The following is an 18,926-nucleotide window of genomic DNA, read 5'->3' as shown; positions in this document are numbered from 1 at the left end:
CAGGAAGCGCAAGGAAACCAAACTGCATAAATGGCAGGGATAGAAGCAGCAGTATGCGGCATGTGCCATCGATGCTTGGAGCTAAGTGTGTGTGAGTGACGTTTTCACATACTAGCCTCACGCAGCGCGAGCCACCCATGCGCGGCCACCGGTCTCGCCAAAACTACCCATGGGGTCGACAGCGAGTCGATCGTGAATGTTTAGGGAGTCGGTCGGGACGTGTTTCGGGTTGCACGGTCCTGAGCGCGGCCTCAGAATATTCGGCACAGACGCTGGATGATATAAAGATCTTAGTCGCTTTGGCCGGTCTGTGTTCTGCATAAAGATGGAAAATGCATTGGATGTTGAGCGCTTATGTAATTAGGGGTCCTTTATGACCGGATGACATTTCTTTGGCTCGTTTGTTATTGCTTGATTGCTCTTGTGTTGCTTATTCCCGCGTTTGTTGTAATTTCCACGCGATGAGTGGATTTTTGTAGGAAGCACGTGCTATCTATGGATAATACAATCATCCCTGCTGAAGTACATGACCTGATTGACCGCTGCACGGCTAATGAGTTGTCATTGCATACATACACTGATCGCCTTGAGCGTCCAGACGTCTGTTGGCATGCCCATGTATTGACGAGACCAGACAGTGTAATAAATATACCACACCGCGTAGTGATCACACCATGGCAAGACGACACAAGCTGGGGCCTGTGCCAATGCCAATGACGCTACCATCAGGCAAATTCGCCTCAGGCACCTCGAGCGGCAGGAGCCTGGCCCGGGACAGAGCGACACCCGGTCGCCAACAGCGCCGCGCATGTGGGTCCGCCGCATCACTGGAGGCAGCGGGGAAAACCCCGCCGCGAGCCGACGCCACGACAAAAACCAGCAGCGCATGCCATTACAGCCACGGCGCGGTCCGGCCCAATCCACGCCGGGGTGCCTGCGCTTCACGACACCCCAATGGGCCGAATCACCGGAGCGAGCGAGGCGACGACGGCCCGCCCGCGGCCGGCGCACGTCACAGCGGCGTCACGGCAGCTGCCATTGGTCAGGACGCTGCGTGACGGCGGGTGCTGGAGTCATGTCAAACCCACTCTACATGCCTGCCAAAAATGTCGAAATATTACGTAAACGCATCTTGCCGGGCTTCGTTCCAGACGTGGAAAGCTCCCAGAATTGCCACCATCGTCTTCCCTCAGACTAGCCAACACAGGTGTGAATAACGCGACCTTCGCGGCCGGTTGGCGATGGTTGGCGATGGTTGGCGATGGTTGGCGGTGGTTGGCAGTGCACAGGCCGAGCGGAGGGCGTCTGATGCACACGCCCACACTATGCACGAGGGACTCACACCCGGTGACGTCCAATACAACCATACACACATATCATACAACACGGCAGTATCTTCGCACGACAAATACAATACGCTCGTAACGTAAATATGTAAAGCTGGCATTAGCAACGTAAATATGTAAAGCTGGTCCAGGAACCTGTCGCTCTCCGTAGTCACTGGCCATAAGCACTGCAACCAAGCAAATCATACAAGTGTAAACCCAGTCCGGCCGGCCCAACAGACAGATGACCACCTGTAACGTTATGCGAAAGCCCCCCCCCCCCCCCCCAAGGAGGCTCACCATTGCCCAGCAGTGGCTACGGTTTCTAGCAATGTCCCACTTCATAATCACAGACAGAAATGTTAAGTCAGTTCACCTTGAAGCGTGCTATCGCACACACCGTGTCCCATCGAGATCAGCCCGGAAATGTACAAAAATACCAGAGCGGTCTCCAGACATTCCGGCCTCTTCGTCCCGCCTGGTTGCCGGCCACGGCAAATACCGTCACGCACTCCCATGGATATCCATCACAACGCAGGAGCAGCGATATCCTCAGCGCGCGCTGAGGGTCTAGGGTGACGCAGAACCTGCGGCGAGGCTGCTGTCAGTGGCCGCCGCGAAGTGATGCTAGTTCAGTCTGGGCGGCGGCTCGTCTCTGCCCGGCCAGATCGGATGGCACACACCACTCCTCGCCGCTGGGATCGCTCTGAAGGCGGCGGCCGCCCGACGCAGGTGGTAGAGGTCGGTGTGCCGAGAGCGGCGGCGCAGGTGGTAGAGGTCGGTGTACCGAGAGCGGCGGCGCAGGTGGTAGAGGTCGGTGTACCGAGAGCGGCGGCGCAGGTGGTAGAGGTCGGTGTACCGAGAGCGGCGGCGCAGGTGGTAGAGGTCGGTGTACCGAGAGCGGCGGCGCATGTGGTAGAGGTCGGTGTACCGAGAGCGGCGGCGCAGGTGGTAGAGGTCGGTGTGCCGCGAGCGACGGCGCCTCGCGGACAGCAGCGGCTGATCCGTCGGCGGGGGCCGGCCGCCACAGAGCAGGGGCCACTCCACAGCGAACGGCCGTGGGGCGGGACAGTGGTGCCGCCGATGTGGCGGACGCGTGCGGGCCGCGCGCCGCCAGCGGAGCCGGCTCGCCCGCGGCGGCCGCCGTGCTCGCCAGACGACGCGCTCCTACCGGGGGCAGCAGGCGGCGCCGCCCACCGGCCGGCCGGCCTCGATCCGGATGGGCTCGGCCGTCGATGGCAGCGGCTCCGGGAACTGGGTTTGACTCTGGTGGAGGGACGCCGGTGTCACTCACATTCACTCCCAGGTGCAGGGCGCACGGCGGCCGCACCGAGAGAAGCGGCCGCTCTAGCTGTGAACGCGACCCCCAGCCAGGGGCGGACCCAGGAATTCATCCAGGGAGGGTCCACACTTCATTCTGGTGCCCCAGAAACTTGCCCCCCCCCCCATACACACACAAAAAGTCCAAGATGCCGGGCACGTAAGCTTCAGATTTTCATTTCGTCATCGGTACAATGTCTCCCACCGGAATGGTCCGCAATTTATTTCTAGAGGTTAGGTTGCATCATCACCATCTTCAAGTTCAACATGCAACTTGCATGTTGAACTTGAAGATTTGGAGCCGTTTGTGATGCCCCTGAACTTAAGCGCGTCTTGAAAATAAAGGTTGTACGGACCCCGAAGGACTTTGGCACCCCTCCGGTCCGGGGAGGGGGGGGGGGGCACGTCTCAATGCCCTCTGGATCCGCCGCTGCCCCCAGCAGATGACGGTCCACGCTAGCCCAACGCAGGTCCGGTGAGCAGCCAGACAGCGCAGAGCAGTCCGCTGCGCTGAGGCTACCAAGGGAACGCTCTAACGGATACAGCGATAGGAAAGGTCCGTTTCAGAGTACAACGCATCGCAGGAAATGCAGCGGTGTGGTCTGAAGCTCCAGCCCTGGTCAGATAGCATCACGGCCACAGAGTCCCAAAAGTGCGCAGCCAAGCCAACGTGAAAACTCGCAGTGAGAGATGCAGCAGAAGAGACGACAGCACGAGACTGCGAACTGTGCGGACTCGGACCAAGTCACCTGTTCAGGACACGCGCTTTTCAGGGGGAACACGGCCACGTCGTGGCATTTTTTGGCGGTGGCGACTGAGATGTCCAATTAGTGCTCCGACCCACGACAGAACCGAGACTCGAACGCAAGACCCCGCGTGGGAACCCAAGACGCCAGCCACCCGACCGCCACGCCCCCACGAGTGCTGGCGTAGCGTATGCTGGCACGACCATTGAAACAGAAAGGGATTATTCCCAAGAATTCATGGTTGGCTAATTGACCACCATTCATAACGACACGTGAGCGAAAGGCATCTGAGCCCTGCAGCAGATGCCCACCATGTCGCTACAGCGGTTTTAAAAGCAAATGCGAAAGGCTCTTCTTCCTTGCTAACAAAACCTGAGTATTTACTTCATGCCTCGCGTTACGAGGCCGAACCAGCTTTAAAGCTTTGCTCAGGGGTTTGACTGCTCCGCATCCAGTGACCGCACCCCCACGGCGGCCCGCAAATCACCCACGTGTGACGTCACTGACCACAGCCAACGAACACAAACACCGACCCCGGCACACACTCACGTAGTACGGCGACAGCTGGTCACGACTGTCGCGATCCTGCAATGGCGGGCCCATTGACAAGCGACCGTCGGCAGCCCAAAACGCTCCGACCAATGAACGGCCATACGCAGGGATCCGCAGCGCCTTGGTCTACGGACTGGGAGAGCAGCCCCGTGGCAGGCCCACAGTCACAAACACGAGTGGTGGGAGCAAGTGTCACCGCCATCGGCACTGTGGGTTGGCGGCACAGGACGACCGTCTGCCGCAGAACTAAAGCAATGCCAACCAGTGCGAAACAGACACTAGCACCGTCCCGTCACTGCTGCGTCAAACGCTCAGTGGCCTACACACAGCGTACAAGTACGCACAAAAACCGTGCCCTGCGTCCCAACGGGCGAGTGACGACCACAGTCACGTGGCAGGTGTCCGCGTCCGCTGAGTGCCAGCACGTGCAGCAGTCGGCCGCGGCGTTCCCCTCTCGAGCAGCACCGCGGCGGCAAGAGGCGCGCCGCCGCGGGGGGAGGGGGGGGGGGGGGGGCGCCAGCCGCCGTCCGAGCACTTACCACCAGGACCTTGGCCAGCCGCAGGAACGGCTCGTCGATCTTGCGGTTCTCCTTCGCCGACGTCTCGATGAAGGCGAATATCTCCGGATAGCTGTCCATCAGCGCCTCCGTCTCCTCGCTCCGCACATCCTTCTCCATGTCGCACTTGTTGCCTGCCAACGTCAAAGCAAGGGCACGTCAAACCGCGGATGAGCTATGCCACAGGCGAGTCTCATATAAGCCTCCTCCTGTATGCCATCGTAAAGCACAGGCGAGCAAACCTCCCGATGGAGCTGGCAGCGGCGGACTGTGCCGGGTCGGCGGCAGCTGAGACAACAGCGGCACGCACACTACACCAGGCTGGACGCCACTCAAATTGCCATGATAAGCAACTGGTGCCAACTAGCACGTGATGTAGGCACCATACCTTGTATGTGATGGCATACGCCGTCGTAGCATCGCTCAATTGCCATGCCTAACAAACAATACAGCCCAAGAGCCTGATCCCCGTCCACATCGGGTTCCGCGCGCACTGTCCATGCACCGGCCTGCGTCCCGCCGGCCGCCGGCCGCCCAGCTCACCGAGCAGCACGACGGCCACGTTGGGCGTGGTGTAGCGGCGCACCTCGTCCATCCAGCGGCGCACGCTCGTGAACGACGACCGCTTCGTCACGTCGTACACTGCGCAGCGGGGCCGGGGTCAGAACCGACGCCGGCCAGCACCCACCACAGCGGCACACGTGGGCGGGGCTCCCAACTAGCGTGCGGGACGGAACGGCGAGCGCCGAAATCATACAGTCCACCAACGCGTGAGGCTTCAGTGCTTGCTAACATCGCAGCAGCTCAAACTGCAGGCCAGCGACAGGACTATGTCAGCAGGAATATGCAGCGTCTGGGATCTAACCCTTGCCAAAACATGAAAATAGGATGCCAGGCCAACGCCTACTCCTCTAGCCCTATCCCATCCAACTTTTTGAGACCGGGGAAGAGAAAAACAAGCATCTATTTTCTGCACCCTTTTGTTTTTCACCTTCACTTCGTGCTGAGAATATCTGTCAGTTTCTGTCAACCTAGATCATGAATCGATGACCTCGTTCTGATTCCCTTTCAAAACCCGAACTGTTTTCATGCAAGAAAATATGAGCTGGCATCACTGCCACTTGACCATTCAGAAATGTCCACTTAATTACCCCGGCACTCCCCTCCGGCACCATCACACGATCCTGCATACACGCACCCTGCAGTTCCAGCGAAAGATGATGGCGATCATTTACAATGCCATCGGTTGAACCATGGCAGGGGCACACCTAACGCACCTCTGCAACACAGGGCATCTTCACAAACACTGAAAGCCCTGTTATTTAATGTCATACGTTTCAATGTCGTCTTGAAAGCAGCATTCGAACAGTGCGCATACGTGGGTTTCAGTGACAACATATTTAGAGAGTGAGTGTGACAACACATTTTCTGAAATCGCTGTGTGCTTACAGTAGGGTCTCAAACTTGGACCTATTGGAGTGTCTCTAAAGAGTAGTGTCTCTACCCTGGACCTGCGGTCAGTTGAGGTGGCCGTTCCGCGCCTTTTTCTTGTTATTTGAATGTAAGACAGATTTTTCACGACAGGTGGGGATAAAAAGCGATGGAAACACCCTTGACAGAATAATAATACTTTTTAATAAATCGCTTTATTCGGAAATGACTGAAAATCGACGATATTCCTATGTGACATAATTGATCAAGTTTACTGTGAAAGAGCTCGGGTATCGCCGAGCGTTTCTGCGGATCGTAAATTGCCAAAACAAAAACAACTGAACCCCTACCACGTCAGCAGCCTATCTCTCCATTTAAGCATAAGTTGACCTGAATTACGACTTAACAACATAATACAAAACATAATTTGGAAAGACATGTACAGGGAGCATCTAACGCGGCAGGTGAGGTACGTGGTGGGAAAATGTGAGGTGCAGTTGTAAGCTAGACAGGGGAGGCATTGTCCTGAGCTCTGAGATCTATCAACTATTGTTATCGCACACACCAAATCAGATGGTGATATGTTGTCAATACTTGCCAATTATAACTCCGTGGGCCGATCTGTAGTAACTCTGGGTAATCGTCCGGAACCTCTCTTGGCCAGCTGTGTCCCAAATCTGAAGCTATCAAAAGGGAACAAGACACTTAACCGACTGTACACACTTGTAACAAAGTGGTACAATGCAGAGACTACACAAGGTAAAAGCGAAGGTGTAATAGCGATTAAGCAAGCACGGTACTGCAGAGTTGCAACGCATTGCCTAGAAGACATTGGCCTCAACTAGCTCCAGCACATCACTCAATCATAGTCTACTGTCACAGGGTTCGCACAGTTACAACCATGGATGAGTAAAATGATTCTTTGTACGCGCATCGTACATTCCTAACAGCAGTTTTGAGAAAAAAACCCTTACCTTTACTTTTTTGTTATCTACCACGATAGTCTTCATTGAAAAGTCGACCCCGATAGTGCTGGCATGCCGTTCCACAAAATGTCCCGACTTGAAGCGAGTAACAAGACAGGTCTTCCCGACGCCACAGTCACCGATCAAAACCACTTTGAACAAAAAGTCAAACTGTTCCTCTTGGGCGTGAGCCATGCCTCTGAAAACCAAGCCAATCAAATGTAAGTATTGAGCTGGAGCGTGCCGTACTAGCCTCGTCCGCTCACATGGCAACGCACATTACACTTACATGGCAATGCACATACAATGTCTCGGCATGCCTTTTTGGGACATTCCCACTGCATTGGGAGTGTGTGTATGTGTGTGTGTGTGTGCGTGGAATTGTGGATGGAATCATTGTCTCCAATGACTAAGCATGAAAAACAAGCCCAAAGACAGTACTGTTATTTTCCTTCCATTGAGAGATGGGGAGGGAAGCCTTTAGTACATTTCCTCCATCTTCCCTCAACGAGTAAGTACACTGAGGCATCACAGCATACTTGTCCCTTGTTTCATAGGCTGCGTAGTCCACAAGCTCTCGGTGCGCCAAGCTTCTCATGCCCTGACCTATTACCATCAGCTTAGTATTTGGGCATGTGCAAATGCATGCACATCATGGGTTTCATTGCTACCTGCCAGGATGAAGAGCTTAGGCTGCAGGTATGCAAAAGCTGGGGTCCTATTGCAAGATTCAGTTAAATTTCTGTAAGGCTGAATGGTTTTTCAGATTTGCCACATTGGGTCTCTTTGGACAATGTCTTCTGACACTCAACATCCCTATTCCATAACACTTTGAAACAGGCTGCCTGTGATCCATCGCGTGATAGACAGAAAGCATGATATGTGGAGATCAACAGATATTGACTTCTAAATTGCACAGAGGTATGTTCAAGGCTTTTCAAAAGGACTGGGGCTGGAACTGGGACTGGGATTGGGACTGGGATTGGGACTGGGACTGGGATTGGGACTGGGACTGGGACTGGGACTGGGACTAGGACTGGGACTGGGACTGGGACTAGGGCTGGAAATGGGGCTGGGCTGAGGGTAAAGAGTGGGACTGGGACTGGGACTGAGACTGGGACTGGGACTGGGACAGACTGGGACTGGGGCTGGGGATGGGGATGGGACTGGGTCTAGGGCTGGGGCTGGGGCTGGGGCTGGGGCTGGGGCTGGGGCTGGGGATGGGGATGGGGATGGGGATGGGGATGGGGCTGGGGATGGGACTGGGCTGAGGGTAGGGAGTGGGCAAACAGTGCTGAGCATTGTGACATGACACTTTTTTATAAATCTATCCCAAATGGTTTGTATGGGTGACTTCACATTCAGAGTACCTGCTAAGCATAGCTTGTTGCGTGTACCCTGAACCCACCACCCAAGCGTGCCATCCAGTCCAACAGCTAATTTTGCCTCCGTCCTTTCGCCAGACAGGAATGTAGAGGGTTTTAGTGCCGCACAATGCTGCGACACGGCCGACACGGCCGCCTCCGTCTGAGTTGACGCTGGCCAGTTGGCAGCTGACCTTTCCATTTCAGTGGGGTCAGACAATGCGCCCACTCTGGGACTCGCCCCAGTGCCGCTGGATTAGGAGTCCAGCATCTTCCCCCAAGGCCACGGAAGTGGCAGACAGAAAAAAGGCAGGATTCTGCGGCACTTGAGGCACGATTCTGCAGCACTTGCCACAGAATCCTGCCTTTGGACAGGTATCTTGTAACTAAATTGTAGGGTCAGGGCTGATGCAACAAGCTCTGTGCAACCTCATTCTTTAACATCTAGCTTGGGCTCCATCTGCCACATGATCATCTGTCTACACCTATTTATGACTATACATTAAGATACTCAGAGATCTCATAAAACTGGAATCCAATCTAGAAAAAAATCCATCCACTGCACTGGGTGTCTATGCAACATTGGTGCATTTAGAACTGCAAGTGCCAAACTCAGGCCAGATGAAAAGGCACTGAAGTTAACTTAGTTTTATATTAACAGTGTTTCAGGAAGCATTCTTGAGTTATGCTATGATGGGGTCTGGGGGGGGGGAGGAGGGGAGGGAAATAATCTTTATTCAAGGCAGATTTGGTAAGTTTTTAGCAGGAATTTCTGAGTAAGATGGTTTGCATTATTTAAGGTGGTTCATGGTACCTTAGAGCAGGTATCAAACTATGACACAGATTGGGCAAAACTGGAAAATACAATGCAGTGCATAGCAAACAAAGGTGTATCTATTTAAGCATCTATTTATCTATTTATTAGGTATCTATTTAAAAGTATCTATTTAGAGTATCTATTTAAAAGGCAAGGACAAACCAAGGACAAAATGTGTACCATTTCTCAATCACAGAATGGTTGCCTTATCATAGCTTTTGCAGCTTAAAGGAACAAGACTTTTTACTTACAGAGCTCTACAGAGCTTCTGTGGCTTGCACTGAACAGGTAAGCTAGCCACAAAGAACTCCACACCAGGTAAGCAAGTAGTCACTGTGGCAGCTCTAAAAGCCAGGAGCTTTTAATGTGTGCATTACAAAAAAATGTTTGCTCCATCTTTTCATATCTGTGAATTTGCAAACATAGCGTACAAACACTGGATGGCAGTGCAAAATGTTTCATGGTATATTCAGTGCAATTCTGGCCCATGTTAACACAGGAGCATGAGTAATTAGTAGCCAGCAGGTGCAAATGAGATCATCAGGAAAATCTTGGAGACTCCTGCCCATGAAATCATTTGCCCCTGCCTGAGCAGAGAAGTTGGTGGCTCTCTAATGGCTGGTGCTAGATCAGATCTGACCAAAATATCTCCATGCCTGGCCTGCCTGCCCTCCCCCCCTGCAGGCTGGTTGGATCCACTGTTAGCTACTGATAAGCCAGTCTGCAAAATCCATCCACCACATTGGATGCCTTCAGAAAAGGCATGACAAACCTTGTGCTTGGAACTCAGGTCAAGCTAACTCACACATAACTTTTGACACAAAATTTTTAAACTATTTTGATGCTAAAATTTTTCAAAGGCATGTTTACCTCAAGTTACATTCAAAACATCAGAAGTCTGGACAACATTGGCTCTCTTCAAGCAGAAATTGGTGCTGACCGTGCGATCAACTCCTCGACGATCAGATTTAAGGCGAGCATACACTGAATTTTTTGTCACGACGTCATTGCAACGCCAGACAGATTCTGCGCAACGCGTATCTTTCACAGTCTGGATCTCTGGTGTGATATCTACTTACTACTCACTCGCCCTAACAAACAACAAATTATGGCCAAATGAAATGCGACCAGACTGTTCCGCACTTGCGCAGGCGCCCGAAAAGGTTTTGACAACAACACAGGCGCGCACCACTCATTCGTGACCCTGCCCGTACAAGGCCGTGTGCAAGAGCTGGTATGCCAACGTTGACATCAACATCACTCAGATGTGAATAAAGTAGCATAAACGTCACAATGGCGCCACATACACTGCCATATTAAATAAGTTCGTTATGAATGTTCCGCGAAAAATTCTAAAACATTACACTACCAATGAGAATGTATTATTGTATGGTACTTTTTCATCGATCATTACAGATATCCTCTCCGTGAAAGCATGTTTACACCACACTGAAAGGTAGAAAGAGCTTCTAATTTCAACATGAGGTATTGGCTATTGAACGAACTGGTCCAGAGTCATAAGATGCATTGCTTCAAAAATCTAGCCGTTTTATCTCGCGTGATGGCTGTGCAAAATAATCAGACATATACCCAGGTGTAAGAACCATTAGTCGAATTTATGATTATTAGAATATTGGCGTATCAAGTGGAGTGACTTGAAAGGCGTGGTAGTGGGTACATTTATCACTAAATGTATCAATGGAACCTTGTGAAAATTGATTTCCTTCCAAATCTAGTAGCATACTATCAGCCTAGTTTCATCACGGGCCAAGCGGGCGCAAGGCGCTGTGGGTGCTGGGCTTGGGTGAGTGGGGGAGTACGCCGGGCGAACGGAAATTCCCGTATTTTTGGGGACCCGCTATATCTTTAAGGTACGTGCTACTCTTTCATATAATGGCTGTCGGCCCCCGTGGGTACTCCCGATGGGCAGCTACTGAATATTCGCTACAGCTGTGACCAGGGAGAGGGTGTTGGATGGTAAACGTGATTCAACCTCGTTTCTATGCATACTCCGTGACAGGATCAACGTTAAATATTGCTGGGATTTGGGAGCAGCGATTACACGTTCTGTTCCCTTACCTGTCCCCCATGGTAGGTTACCTATGAGCGAAGTGGGCTTTTGCATCTGTGATTCCACACGATCTGAAGCTACTCATTTCGGTGTGACTTCTGGCTCTCACTCATGTTGTTCTGCTTGTCATGTAATGATGAATCTGAGCAATAATACGTACTTGAAACCCATTCCTAAGTGGTTGGAAACTGTTACTTGCATTGTCATGAAGCCATCTATTGAATTCTGGGCTAGAGGCTGTGGTACCTAATGAGCATGCATCAGATATAAGTCTCACTGTTAGTGCAAATATGAGGACCAATGACATTTGGTGATTGAAGATTGTACCTACCAGTCAGATTGAAAGGGTTTATTGACTTATTTAGTATGGTTATATTGGCTTGCCTCTGATATGCTCATTATGTGATGATGTTTATCCCTTTTTGTTTCATCATAACTGACACTGCTGGGTGCCACCATGCCTGGCTGCCCATCTGTGTAGATGACTTGAAGACCAGACCAGCCTCTGGCAATCTATTTGGCTGCTGGAAAATGTTGCAATGATGAGGTCATGCATGATATGACTTAACATAATTGAGTAAAAAGAAATCAACTTGTTCCAATTTCTTGCACCACATGTTGATCCACAGTGCTGACCAACATGTGCTAACTCAGTGCACTAGACCAGGCTGTAACCAAACCAAACAAGATAGACCAGGCCAAGTAACTGAACTGAACCCTAATGCTGCTGCTAACCATACCCTTACCTCTATCCTTGTAACTCTGTCTACCTCTACCATAGCTTTGCCACCACCCCTACTCTTATGCTTAGCACTGCTCTTCTCCTAACCCTACTTCTCTACCTGTATCTTGACCTTATCTCACCAAAGCACCATATGTCTTCATCTTATCTGACTTATCATTATCATATAAGTATGTGATGCATGTCATATTTTTATAACCCAGTAATATCAATGTATAGGTATTATGTAATATATATATATATATATATATATATATATATACATGTAGCATTACTGGTCCAGTCCCCTATATTTTATATATGTCCCATCAGTGTTTCAAGTTTTACCTTACATCCCTATAACCCATTGTCCCCTGCTGAACAGGGGGACAGAGAGTGCTCCATGTATATTTGCTATACCCTATCTAATCCCTGTTTATTGTGTTAACCATGATCAGGAGTTTGTGCAGTATTTCACATTAGAAAGGGCACAACTCCAAATTTGTGCTGAAAGCCCATTTGTGTGGGCCATTGGCACATCAAAGTGATTGCTTGGCATGTAACACTATCACATGTTTTCAATCTACTTTTTTGTTTGTATGCCTTATTTTTTAGTCATTAACAGTACTTGTGTATGCATATTAGTGCACATACACATTTGGTAAGGGGAGGCAAGGTCCGTAGTGCTGCTACCTGGATGTGCTGCTACTCAATAATGTTCTGTTCATGTTTAAAACAGATTATGCTTAGATATAGATTTATTGAACATAAATTCATCATGATATGTGGAAGAAATATAATGCAAGTATGGATTTTATTTTATTTTTGCTGTCTTGGGTGAGGTGTGCTCTAAAGTACTCTTGTCACACATTTAGTTTTATTCTAAAAGTGCCTAAAGCTTTATTCACATCTACCCATCTTTGAAACAAACTTTTATTTGAATATGTCAAACTATATGAACATGTCTCAATAAGTAAATGTACTGATGTTTCTCAAGTGATTTTTGATAATTCAGAAATATACATTAAGATATGATGATGATAAGTGGGGTTTTAAGGCTCACTGATGGATAGTGATTTTGCACTTAATCATAAAATCATTACAGATATGTGCATGTTCTGCATATATGCAGCACATGCATGTCTGTGGACTATCAATGTGTTACCTTTAACAAGCACTGTCTTGGAACACATACCAACAATGCTGTCACAGATGAGGGGGATGTAATGCAGCGAGGATCTGTAACTGGTTTTATATTTCAGGCATTGTCTTATGGGAGCTTTGTTATGCTATGCCCACATAGCTGTTCTGTACAAGGTGATGATTTTTGTGTGGTCTTCCAACAGCAAACCACCCAGAAGGCAGGATGGCATACTATGGAGGCTATCTGTACTCCGCAGGAGGGCTGTACCTCTTTGTGCTTATTGTCATTGGTAAGTCCACACTACATGAAGGCAGACATATAAGGGGCTGTCCCTCTTTATTCTTATTGTCATTGGTATGTACATATGGCATGAACTCAGACATGTGCTTGCAGCCTTAACCCAGGATCCCATTAACAGGGAACCTGATGCAATCCTGGTCCAGCCTTGGGACCCAGGCACATGTTTGGATGAGGGTAATCATATTATTTCAATGATTTGGCTTAGTCATACAGCTTATCTTTTATTTTCTGAAGTGTAAATGAGTGTGATCAGCATGATGAGTTTGATGTGATGCAGGCTCACCTCAGTGGTGATGACCCGTTAGACAGGTTTGTTGCGAGCGGTGGCAGGTTTTTCTAGTCTTGTTTGAACTCTGAGGAAGTGTTTGGATTGGCACCCTAGTATGGTGTAGCCTGTCACAGGTGTTATGATTTCTGGAAGTTTGTACGCATGCTACAACTGATCACAGATTCATGCTGTTTTCAATGGCAAGAAGTTAAGTCCTTCAAAAATTGCCATTTGCAGATTGCAAGACAGAGACAACTAGGTTGTTCGATCAGGCAGGTTTTTTCAGCAGCATTGCATCACCAGTCAGACTTTGTGTGCAGCAGGAACAAGTGACACCAGCTGATTGGGTTGTCAGGTTTCTCGTCTTCATGCCAAAATCAAACTTGATGGATTCAAATGCCTTCAGTAACCCAGGCCTGTGGGTGTGATCAGTGGACTAGAAAGTACTTTCCATGACAATTTGACCAGCACAGTCTATGGATGAAGCATTCATGTGCTGATTCACAAATATTGTTTGTAAATTAGCTGACACTGATTGAGTGTCAGGCTTGATTTTAATCAGCAACACCAACAAATCTGTGATTGTGACCAAAACATAACAAAAACTAATATTTAATGTGGATGCTGCTTGCACAGAGCAAAACTATGTGCCTGTGCCCTATATGCCCTCTTGTGCCTTACTCTCTTGGCTTGATCCACAGCATCTTTTATTTAGGATCAGTTTCAAGGAAGGTGGCATTTGATGCTTCCTCGTCAATTATTACTGGCAGACCATGGGTCTAATGGCTTTATGATCTGTTATGGGCTGTAGCTGTTACTTTTGGATGCACCATGCAGTGCCTTTCAAATCTTTGTCTGCTCCAGTTGTTGGTATCTGACATCGGTGATTGAAATCACTCAACATGGATTGATGCTGATGAGGATGTGCATTTGTGTGTGCTGGCTCATGCCAGTTTGCAGGTGCTTACCCACATGTTTTTCCTAATATGATGTGTTTTTTTAAATTCTCCTAGTGCCAAGGGAAGTGGTGCTAACCATTCTGTTGTATGTGCTTTCAGCATTATACTACACCCTCACCGGCCAAGGCGAGCGAATTGACTTTGGATGGTAAGTCAGTTCTTTCAGAAACGGCTTTACCCGTACTGGTTGCGATTTAAATGCAGCAGATCATTAACTGTGCCATTGTCACGTACTGACTTGCATTATCTCGCGCTGTGCCTCTTCTAACGGCTACATGCGGCGCTGTTGTGCTTCTGGATTGCCATGACCACATCAACTTGACCATCAGCTGTCTTGTGGCATATCAGCCCGCCCGGTCACCCGCTTCGTTGCCCACTCGTACGGCGGCTGACCCGGTGTTAACCGCTGCCGCAGGTTCCTGACCAACACGTCGCCGTACATGTGGGCGGCCACCGGCGTGGGCCTGGCGGTGTCGCTGTCGGTGGTCGGTGGCGCCCTGTGAGTGTGACCCGTGACCCGACAACCGATGGTCCTGCACTGCGGCAGCGACCCGGCCAGCAGCATTATAGCAGCTGGAATGGACTTAAGTTTTAACATTTGACCATTCTCAGCAGCAGTAAAAGGCACTGCTATCACTGCCGGTTGTACTCTGGCTGCTTGAGCTTTGTGGACGGTGTATCGGTAGACTATTTCATTCATCTGCGTCATAAAGTGTTCGGCGGCAGCGGCGATGTTTTAGAACATCGGTGCTTTAGAGCAAGAGCAGATTGGTGGGATGATAAGGGAAAATTTATGAGTGCCTAGAATATTCGTGGTGAAGGCATTTAAAGTGGTCCAGCAGTGTTCCAGGTACTTTTATCATAAGGATCAGCTTCACAACCAAGGCCCCTCGTGCTGTTTGTAATCGCAATAATCAGCTTCATCACCACAACTTCTCGTGCTGTGTTTAATCATAGGGATTAGCGTCGTCTCGGCGCTCCATTGTCTGTCCTGCGTGCCAGCCGTGTGTTGTCAGCTGACAGTGGTATGTCGCCTCCGTCCCTCAGCGGCATCTTCACGACGGGCGTGTCCGTGATGGGCGCCGGCGTTCGTGCACCTCGCATCAAGACCAAAAACTTGGTCTCCATCATCTTCTGCGAGGCCGTTGCCATCTACGGCCTGATCGTGGCCATCGTACTGTCGGGCATGATCTCGGTAAGGCGACGTTCGCGCTCACATAGCGGCGGCTGTTAACACTATGCTGGGGAGTCGGAACAGCAGTCCTTTGATTAGCTTCTGCTGATGATGCGCTCACGGAAGTTCATTACAGTGTGTCACTTTTGTGACACCGATCAATGCATTTTCGTAAGCGCCGTGCTCACGGGGGCTCTCAGAATTCGGTTAGTACTATTGTGTAGCGTGTGTAGCGTAGCGTGTCGTCGGCACGATTATGGCCTTAAATTGGTTGTGGGGTTTTGACCCGTGTTTTGCTAACCGCCGTCTCCGTACTCCGTTTTCCACTCCGCCCTTAGAAATACAATCTGAATAAGGTTGCCGAAAATGGGGACATCCTGGTGAACAACCTGTACTCATCTCAGCTAATCTTCTGGTCGGGAGTCACCGTCGGCTTCGTCAACCTAGCCTGCGGCATCTGTGTCGGCACCGTCGGTAAGCGATGCCACCGTGGCGCCTCGGAGGTAGCGTGGAGACCCGCCTCGGCTCTTACGGTTCAGGGAGAAGTCAGTGGTTCTAGTTTAGGGAACGCCACACGCACCCGGCCATGCTGCGTCGCCTGCTGTTGGACGGGTCGGGTGTCACGCGTTGTGACTGCTACAAAGAAAGCAGCCAGCCCGTGTGGACGCGAACAGTCAACAGCCGCGGGCTCACCGTTGGGCGTCAACGTTCTGGCGCCCGTAAGGTTGACCGCTGACCGTGGGCGCAGGGTCGGGCGCGGCGCTGGCCGACGCCGCCGAAGCCTCGCTCTTCGTCCGCATCCTGATCGTGGAGATCTTCGGCTCGGCCATCGGCCTGTTCGGCCTGATCGTCGGCATCCTACAGGTGGGACTCCGGCAGCCGGACCGACACACCTGGTGCGGAGACCGGGCCCGACGCCGAAACCACGACCTCCGCTGACGGCGGCCGCCAAATACGAGCGCCTCGATTCGCCCGTGTTTTGAAAGATTGAGCTCATTTATTTTCCGTGCATTATGGTGGGCCCAGCATCAAAATGAAATAGCTGGAGGCCGCAGCCTTCCAAAGTAGGTAGGATGGCGCTGACGCGCGTCCGTGGGACTGCTAGTGCTGCTGTATATGGTCATTAATATTGGCGCGGTACCTCGACGCAGCTCTGCGAGCCGTCGGCAGTGTCTCAGTGACGCGTAAGGCGAGCGGCGCTAGACGGACGGGGTGACCCAGCCAGGTGGTTACATAACGCCCTTAGTGAGGGCGTTACGTGACGCGGCGGACCATGTCACTGGACTTGGAGATGGCTTCTGTTACTGGAGAGTCGGCTACTGTACTGCTTCTGACGGCTATGGCTACCGTACTGCTACTGACGGCTGTGACTGGACCGGGAGACGGCTGCTGTTACTAGAGCGACGGCTTCCGTACTGCTACTTACGGCTGTGGCTACCGTACTGCTACTGACGGCTGTGACTGGACTGGGAGACGGCTGCTGTTACTAGAGCGACGGCTTCCGTACTGCTACTAACGGCTGTGGCTACCGTACTGCTACTGACGGCTGTGACTGGACCGCGAGATGGCTACTGTTACTAGAGACGGCTTCTGTACTGCTACTGACGGCTGTGATTGGACTTGGAGACGCCTTCTGTTACTAGAGAGACGGGTCCTGCGCTGCTACTGGCGGCTGTGACCGCACTGGGAGGGGTGCCGGTAGCGTAGTGGTTAACGCGTCTGCGTTGACCGCCGCGCGTCTGGGAAACCAGAGGTACGGGGTTCGATTCCCCGCGGTGCCCGCCCTTCCTGCGAGGGTGAGAGGCGCCATATAGCCTTAACAGCTGAGTGCGTCGTAAAAGCCCCAATGACTGGACCGGGAGACGGCTACTGTACTGCTGCTGGCGGCTGTGACTGTATCGGGGGACGGCTTCTGTACTGCCACTGACGGCTGTGACTGGACCGGGAGACGGCTACTGTACTGCTGATGACCGCTGTTGTAACTGGACCGGGAGACGGCTACTGTTACTAGAGGCTTCTGTACTGCTACTGACCGCTGTGACTGGACCGGGAGACGGCTGCTGTATTGCTGATGACCACTGTTGTAACTGGACCGGGAGACGGCTACTGTTACGTGAGAGACGGTTTCTGTTACTAGAGAGACGGCTTCTGTACTGCTACTGACCGCTGTGAATGTACCGGGAGGCCGGGAGACGACGGATCGGGCGGTCGTCCGGGCCGGCATCTTCCCAGGGAACCTGCCTTCAAAGCGTGACGCCATTCTTGGCTCCAGCGTGACGCCGCTTTTTGACTGCAGGTATCACAGGTGAAAATGGGCGACCAGGCCGTCTAGGTGACTGACATCGCGCTCCTCCGGAGCCCTGCTGATGCGGCCGGCCACTGGCAGAGGCCCGCCGACGGACTCTGCGGCGCCAGCCGGCCCGCCCCGCCCCCAGTCAGCGCCGGTCCCCGCCGGCCAGGGTGGGCCGCGGCCCGCCTGGCCTGCCGAGCCCGGATCAGTGTGCTATCTCCGGCCGGTCCGGTCGCCGCGCGCCCTGTAGTGAAGGCTAGCTATGTCGTGATTTGAGCGCGCAGCAGGGTGTCGCGTCATGGGGACGGGGGTCCGCGAGGTGTTCGTGTCGTCAGGCTGGTGTATATATGTACATGTGTAAAGGTCGAAAGGTGTGTAATCAATGTTCGTGTCATATTTGATTTATCTGCCGCGTATGGATGTACACTGAACATTCCGCATTGGCTTCTCTCCAGTAGTCTGTCGTACGCGAACCGGTAGAACGCCAGTGCTAACAATGCCCGCTTGTATTTGAACAACGTAACGTTTGAATAAATCGGCATCGCACGATCTGGTTTGGGAGCGGGGCGGACAGGCCGGGACAGGATGTGGAAATCTGGCGTGTGGTGCCCTGCGCGGTTCGGCGAGTGAGGTAGACCAGGCGACCGGGGTCCACGATCGCCACATGTGGAGTGCGCCGCTGGGGCCTCCTGGGCATATGCGCGGCCGCAGTGTGACCGGGCTGCTGTACCTGCCGCCCACAGCATGCACGGCATCCCGTAAAGGTGATAATAAATGCAGTTAAATACACAGACACACGTGTGCACAGGAGGCGCGTCGCCGGGATGACACGGTTCAGGGTACGCCGCGCTAACCCGTTTGTGCCCACTGTCACAAAACACGTACGCAGGGCGGGCGGTCCTATGATATGTACATCACCACT

The 18,926-nt window shown here is 51.7% G+C and overlaps 2 protein-coding genes across 10 annotated transcripts; one reads left to right on the top strand and one right to left on the bottom strand.

Annotated features, from left to right (window-relative positions):
- Positions 1 to 603: 603 nt before the first annotated feature.
- Positions 604 to 10,310, bottom strand: Rab19 (RAS oncogene family member Rab19). 8 transcript variants are annotated; one of them, XM_037235966.1, is made up of 6 exons: positions 10,292 to 10,310; positions 6,906 to 7,095; positions 6,530 to 6,614; positions 5,044 to 5,142; positions 4,483 to 4,634; positions 604 to 2,591 (listed from the first exon to the last, which is right to left on the bottom strand). In XM_037235966.1, exons 2-6 carry the CDS (start codon positions 7,089 to 7,091, stop codon positions 2,493 to 2,495), a joined length of 621 nt encoding a protein of 206 aa, XP_037091861.1. In that variant the 5' UTR covers positions 7,092 to 7,095; positions 10,292 to 10,310; the 3' UTR covers positions 604 to 2,492. The 8 variants fall into 8 exon arrangements, with proteins under 8 accessions (XP_037091861.1, XP_037091859.1, XP_037091858.1 ...); XM_037235964.1 differs by having other exon boundaries at positions 10,267 to 10,302; XM_037235963.1 differs by lacking the exon at positions 10,292 to 10,310 and adding an exon at positions 10,157 to 10,260.
- A 544-nt stretch (positions 10,311 to 10,854) lies between these two features.
- Positions 10,855 to 18,553, top strand: VhaPPA1-1 (Vacuolar H[+] ATPase PPA1 subunit 1). Of its 2 annotated transcripts, none has more exons than XM_037235971.1 (8): positions 10,855 to 10,881; positions 13,216 to 13,302; positions 14,640 to 14,688; positions 14,956 to 15,039; positions 15,588 to 15,735; positions 16,053 to 16,188; positions 16,463 to 16,578; positions 18,011 to 18,553. In XM_037235971.1, exons 2-8 carry the CDS (start codon positions 13,236 to 13,238, stop codon positions 18,044 to 18,046), a joined length of 636 nt encoding a protein of 211 aa, XP_037091866.1. In that variant the 5' UTR covers positions 10,855 to 10,881; positions 13,216 to 13,235; the 3' UTR covers positions 18,047 to 18,553. The 2 variants fall into 2 exon arrangements, with proteins under 2 accessions (XP_037091866.1, XP_037091865.1); XM_037235970.1 differs by having other exon boundaries at positions 10,856 to 10,948.
- The last annotated feature ends 373 nt before the right edge of the window (positions 18,554 to 18,926 follow it).

This window comes from Pollicipes pollicipes, unplaced genomic scaffold (assembly GCF_011947565.3).
Source record: "Pollicipes pollicipes isolate AB1234 unplaced genomic scaffold, Ppol_2.1 Scaffold_7261;HRSCAF=8764_pilon_pilon_pilon, whole genome shotgun sequence".
Taxonomy (NCBI): Eukaryota; Metazoa; Arthropoda; class Thecostraca; order Pollicipedomorpha; family Pollicipedidae; genus Pollicipes; species Pollicipes pollicipes.
This window is presented reverse-complemented; position numbering and strand designations above follow the sequence as displayed.

Coding starts and splice junctions, on each gene's coding strand:
- Rab19 (XM_037235961.1), bottom strand. CDS start 10,058: ATGCTCGCCTTAAATCTGATCGTCGAGGAGTTGATCGCACG. Junction 7,096..10,017: donor GTCGAGGAGTTGATCGCACG/GTCAGCACCAAT, acceptor CTTGGTTTTCAG/AGGCATGGCTCACGCCCAAG. Junction 5,143..6,529: donor GGCCCACGGAGTTATAATTG/GCAAGTATTGAC, acceptor CCCGCTGCGCAG/TGTACGACGTGACGAAGCGG.
- VhaPPA1-1 (XM_037235971.1), top strand. CDS start 13,236: ATGGCATACTATGGAGGCTATCTGTACTCCGCAGGAGGGCTGTACCTC. Junction 14,689..14,955: donor GAGCGAATTGACTTTGGATG/GTAAGTCAGTTC, acceptor CCGCTGCCGCAG/GTTCCTGACCAACACGTCGC. Junction 15,736..16,052: donor TACTGTCGGGCATGATCTCG/GTAAGGCGACGT, acceptor CTCCGCCCTTAG/AAATACAATCTGAATAAGGT.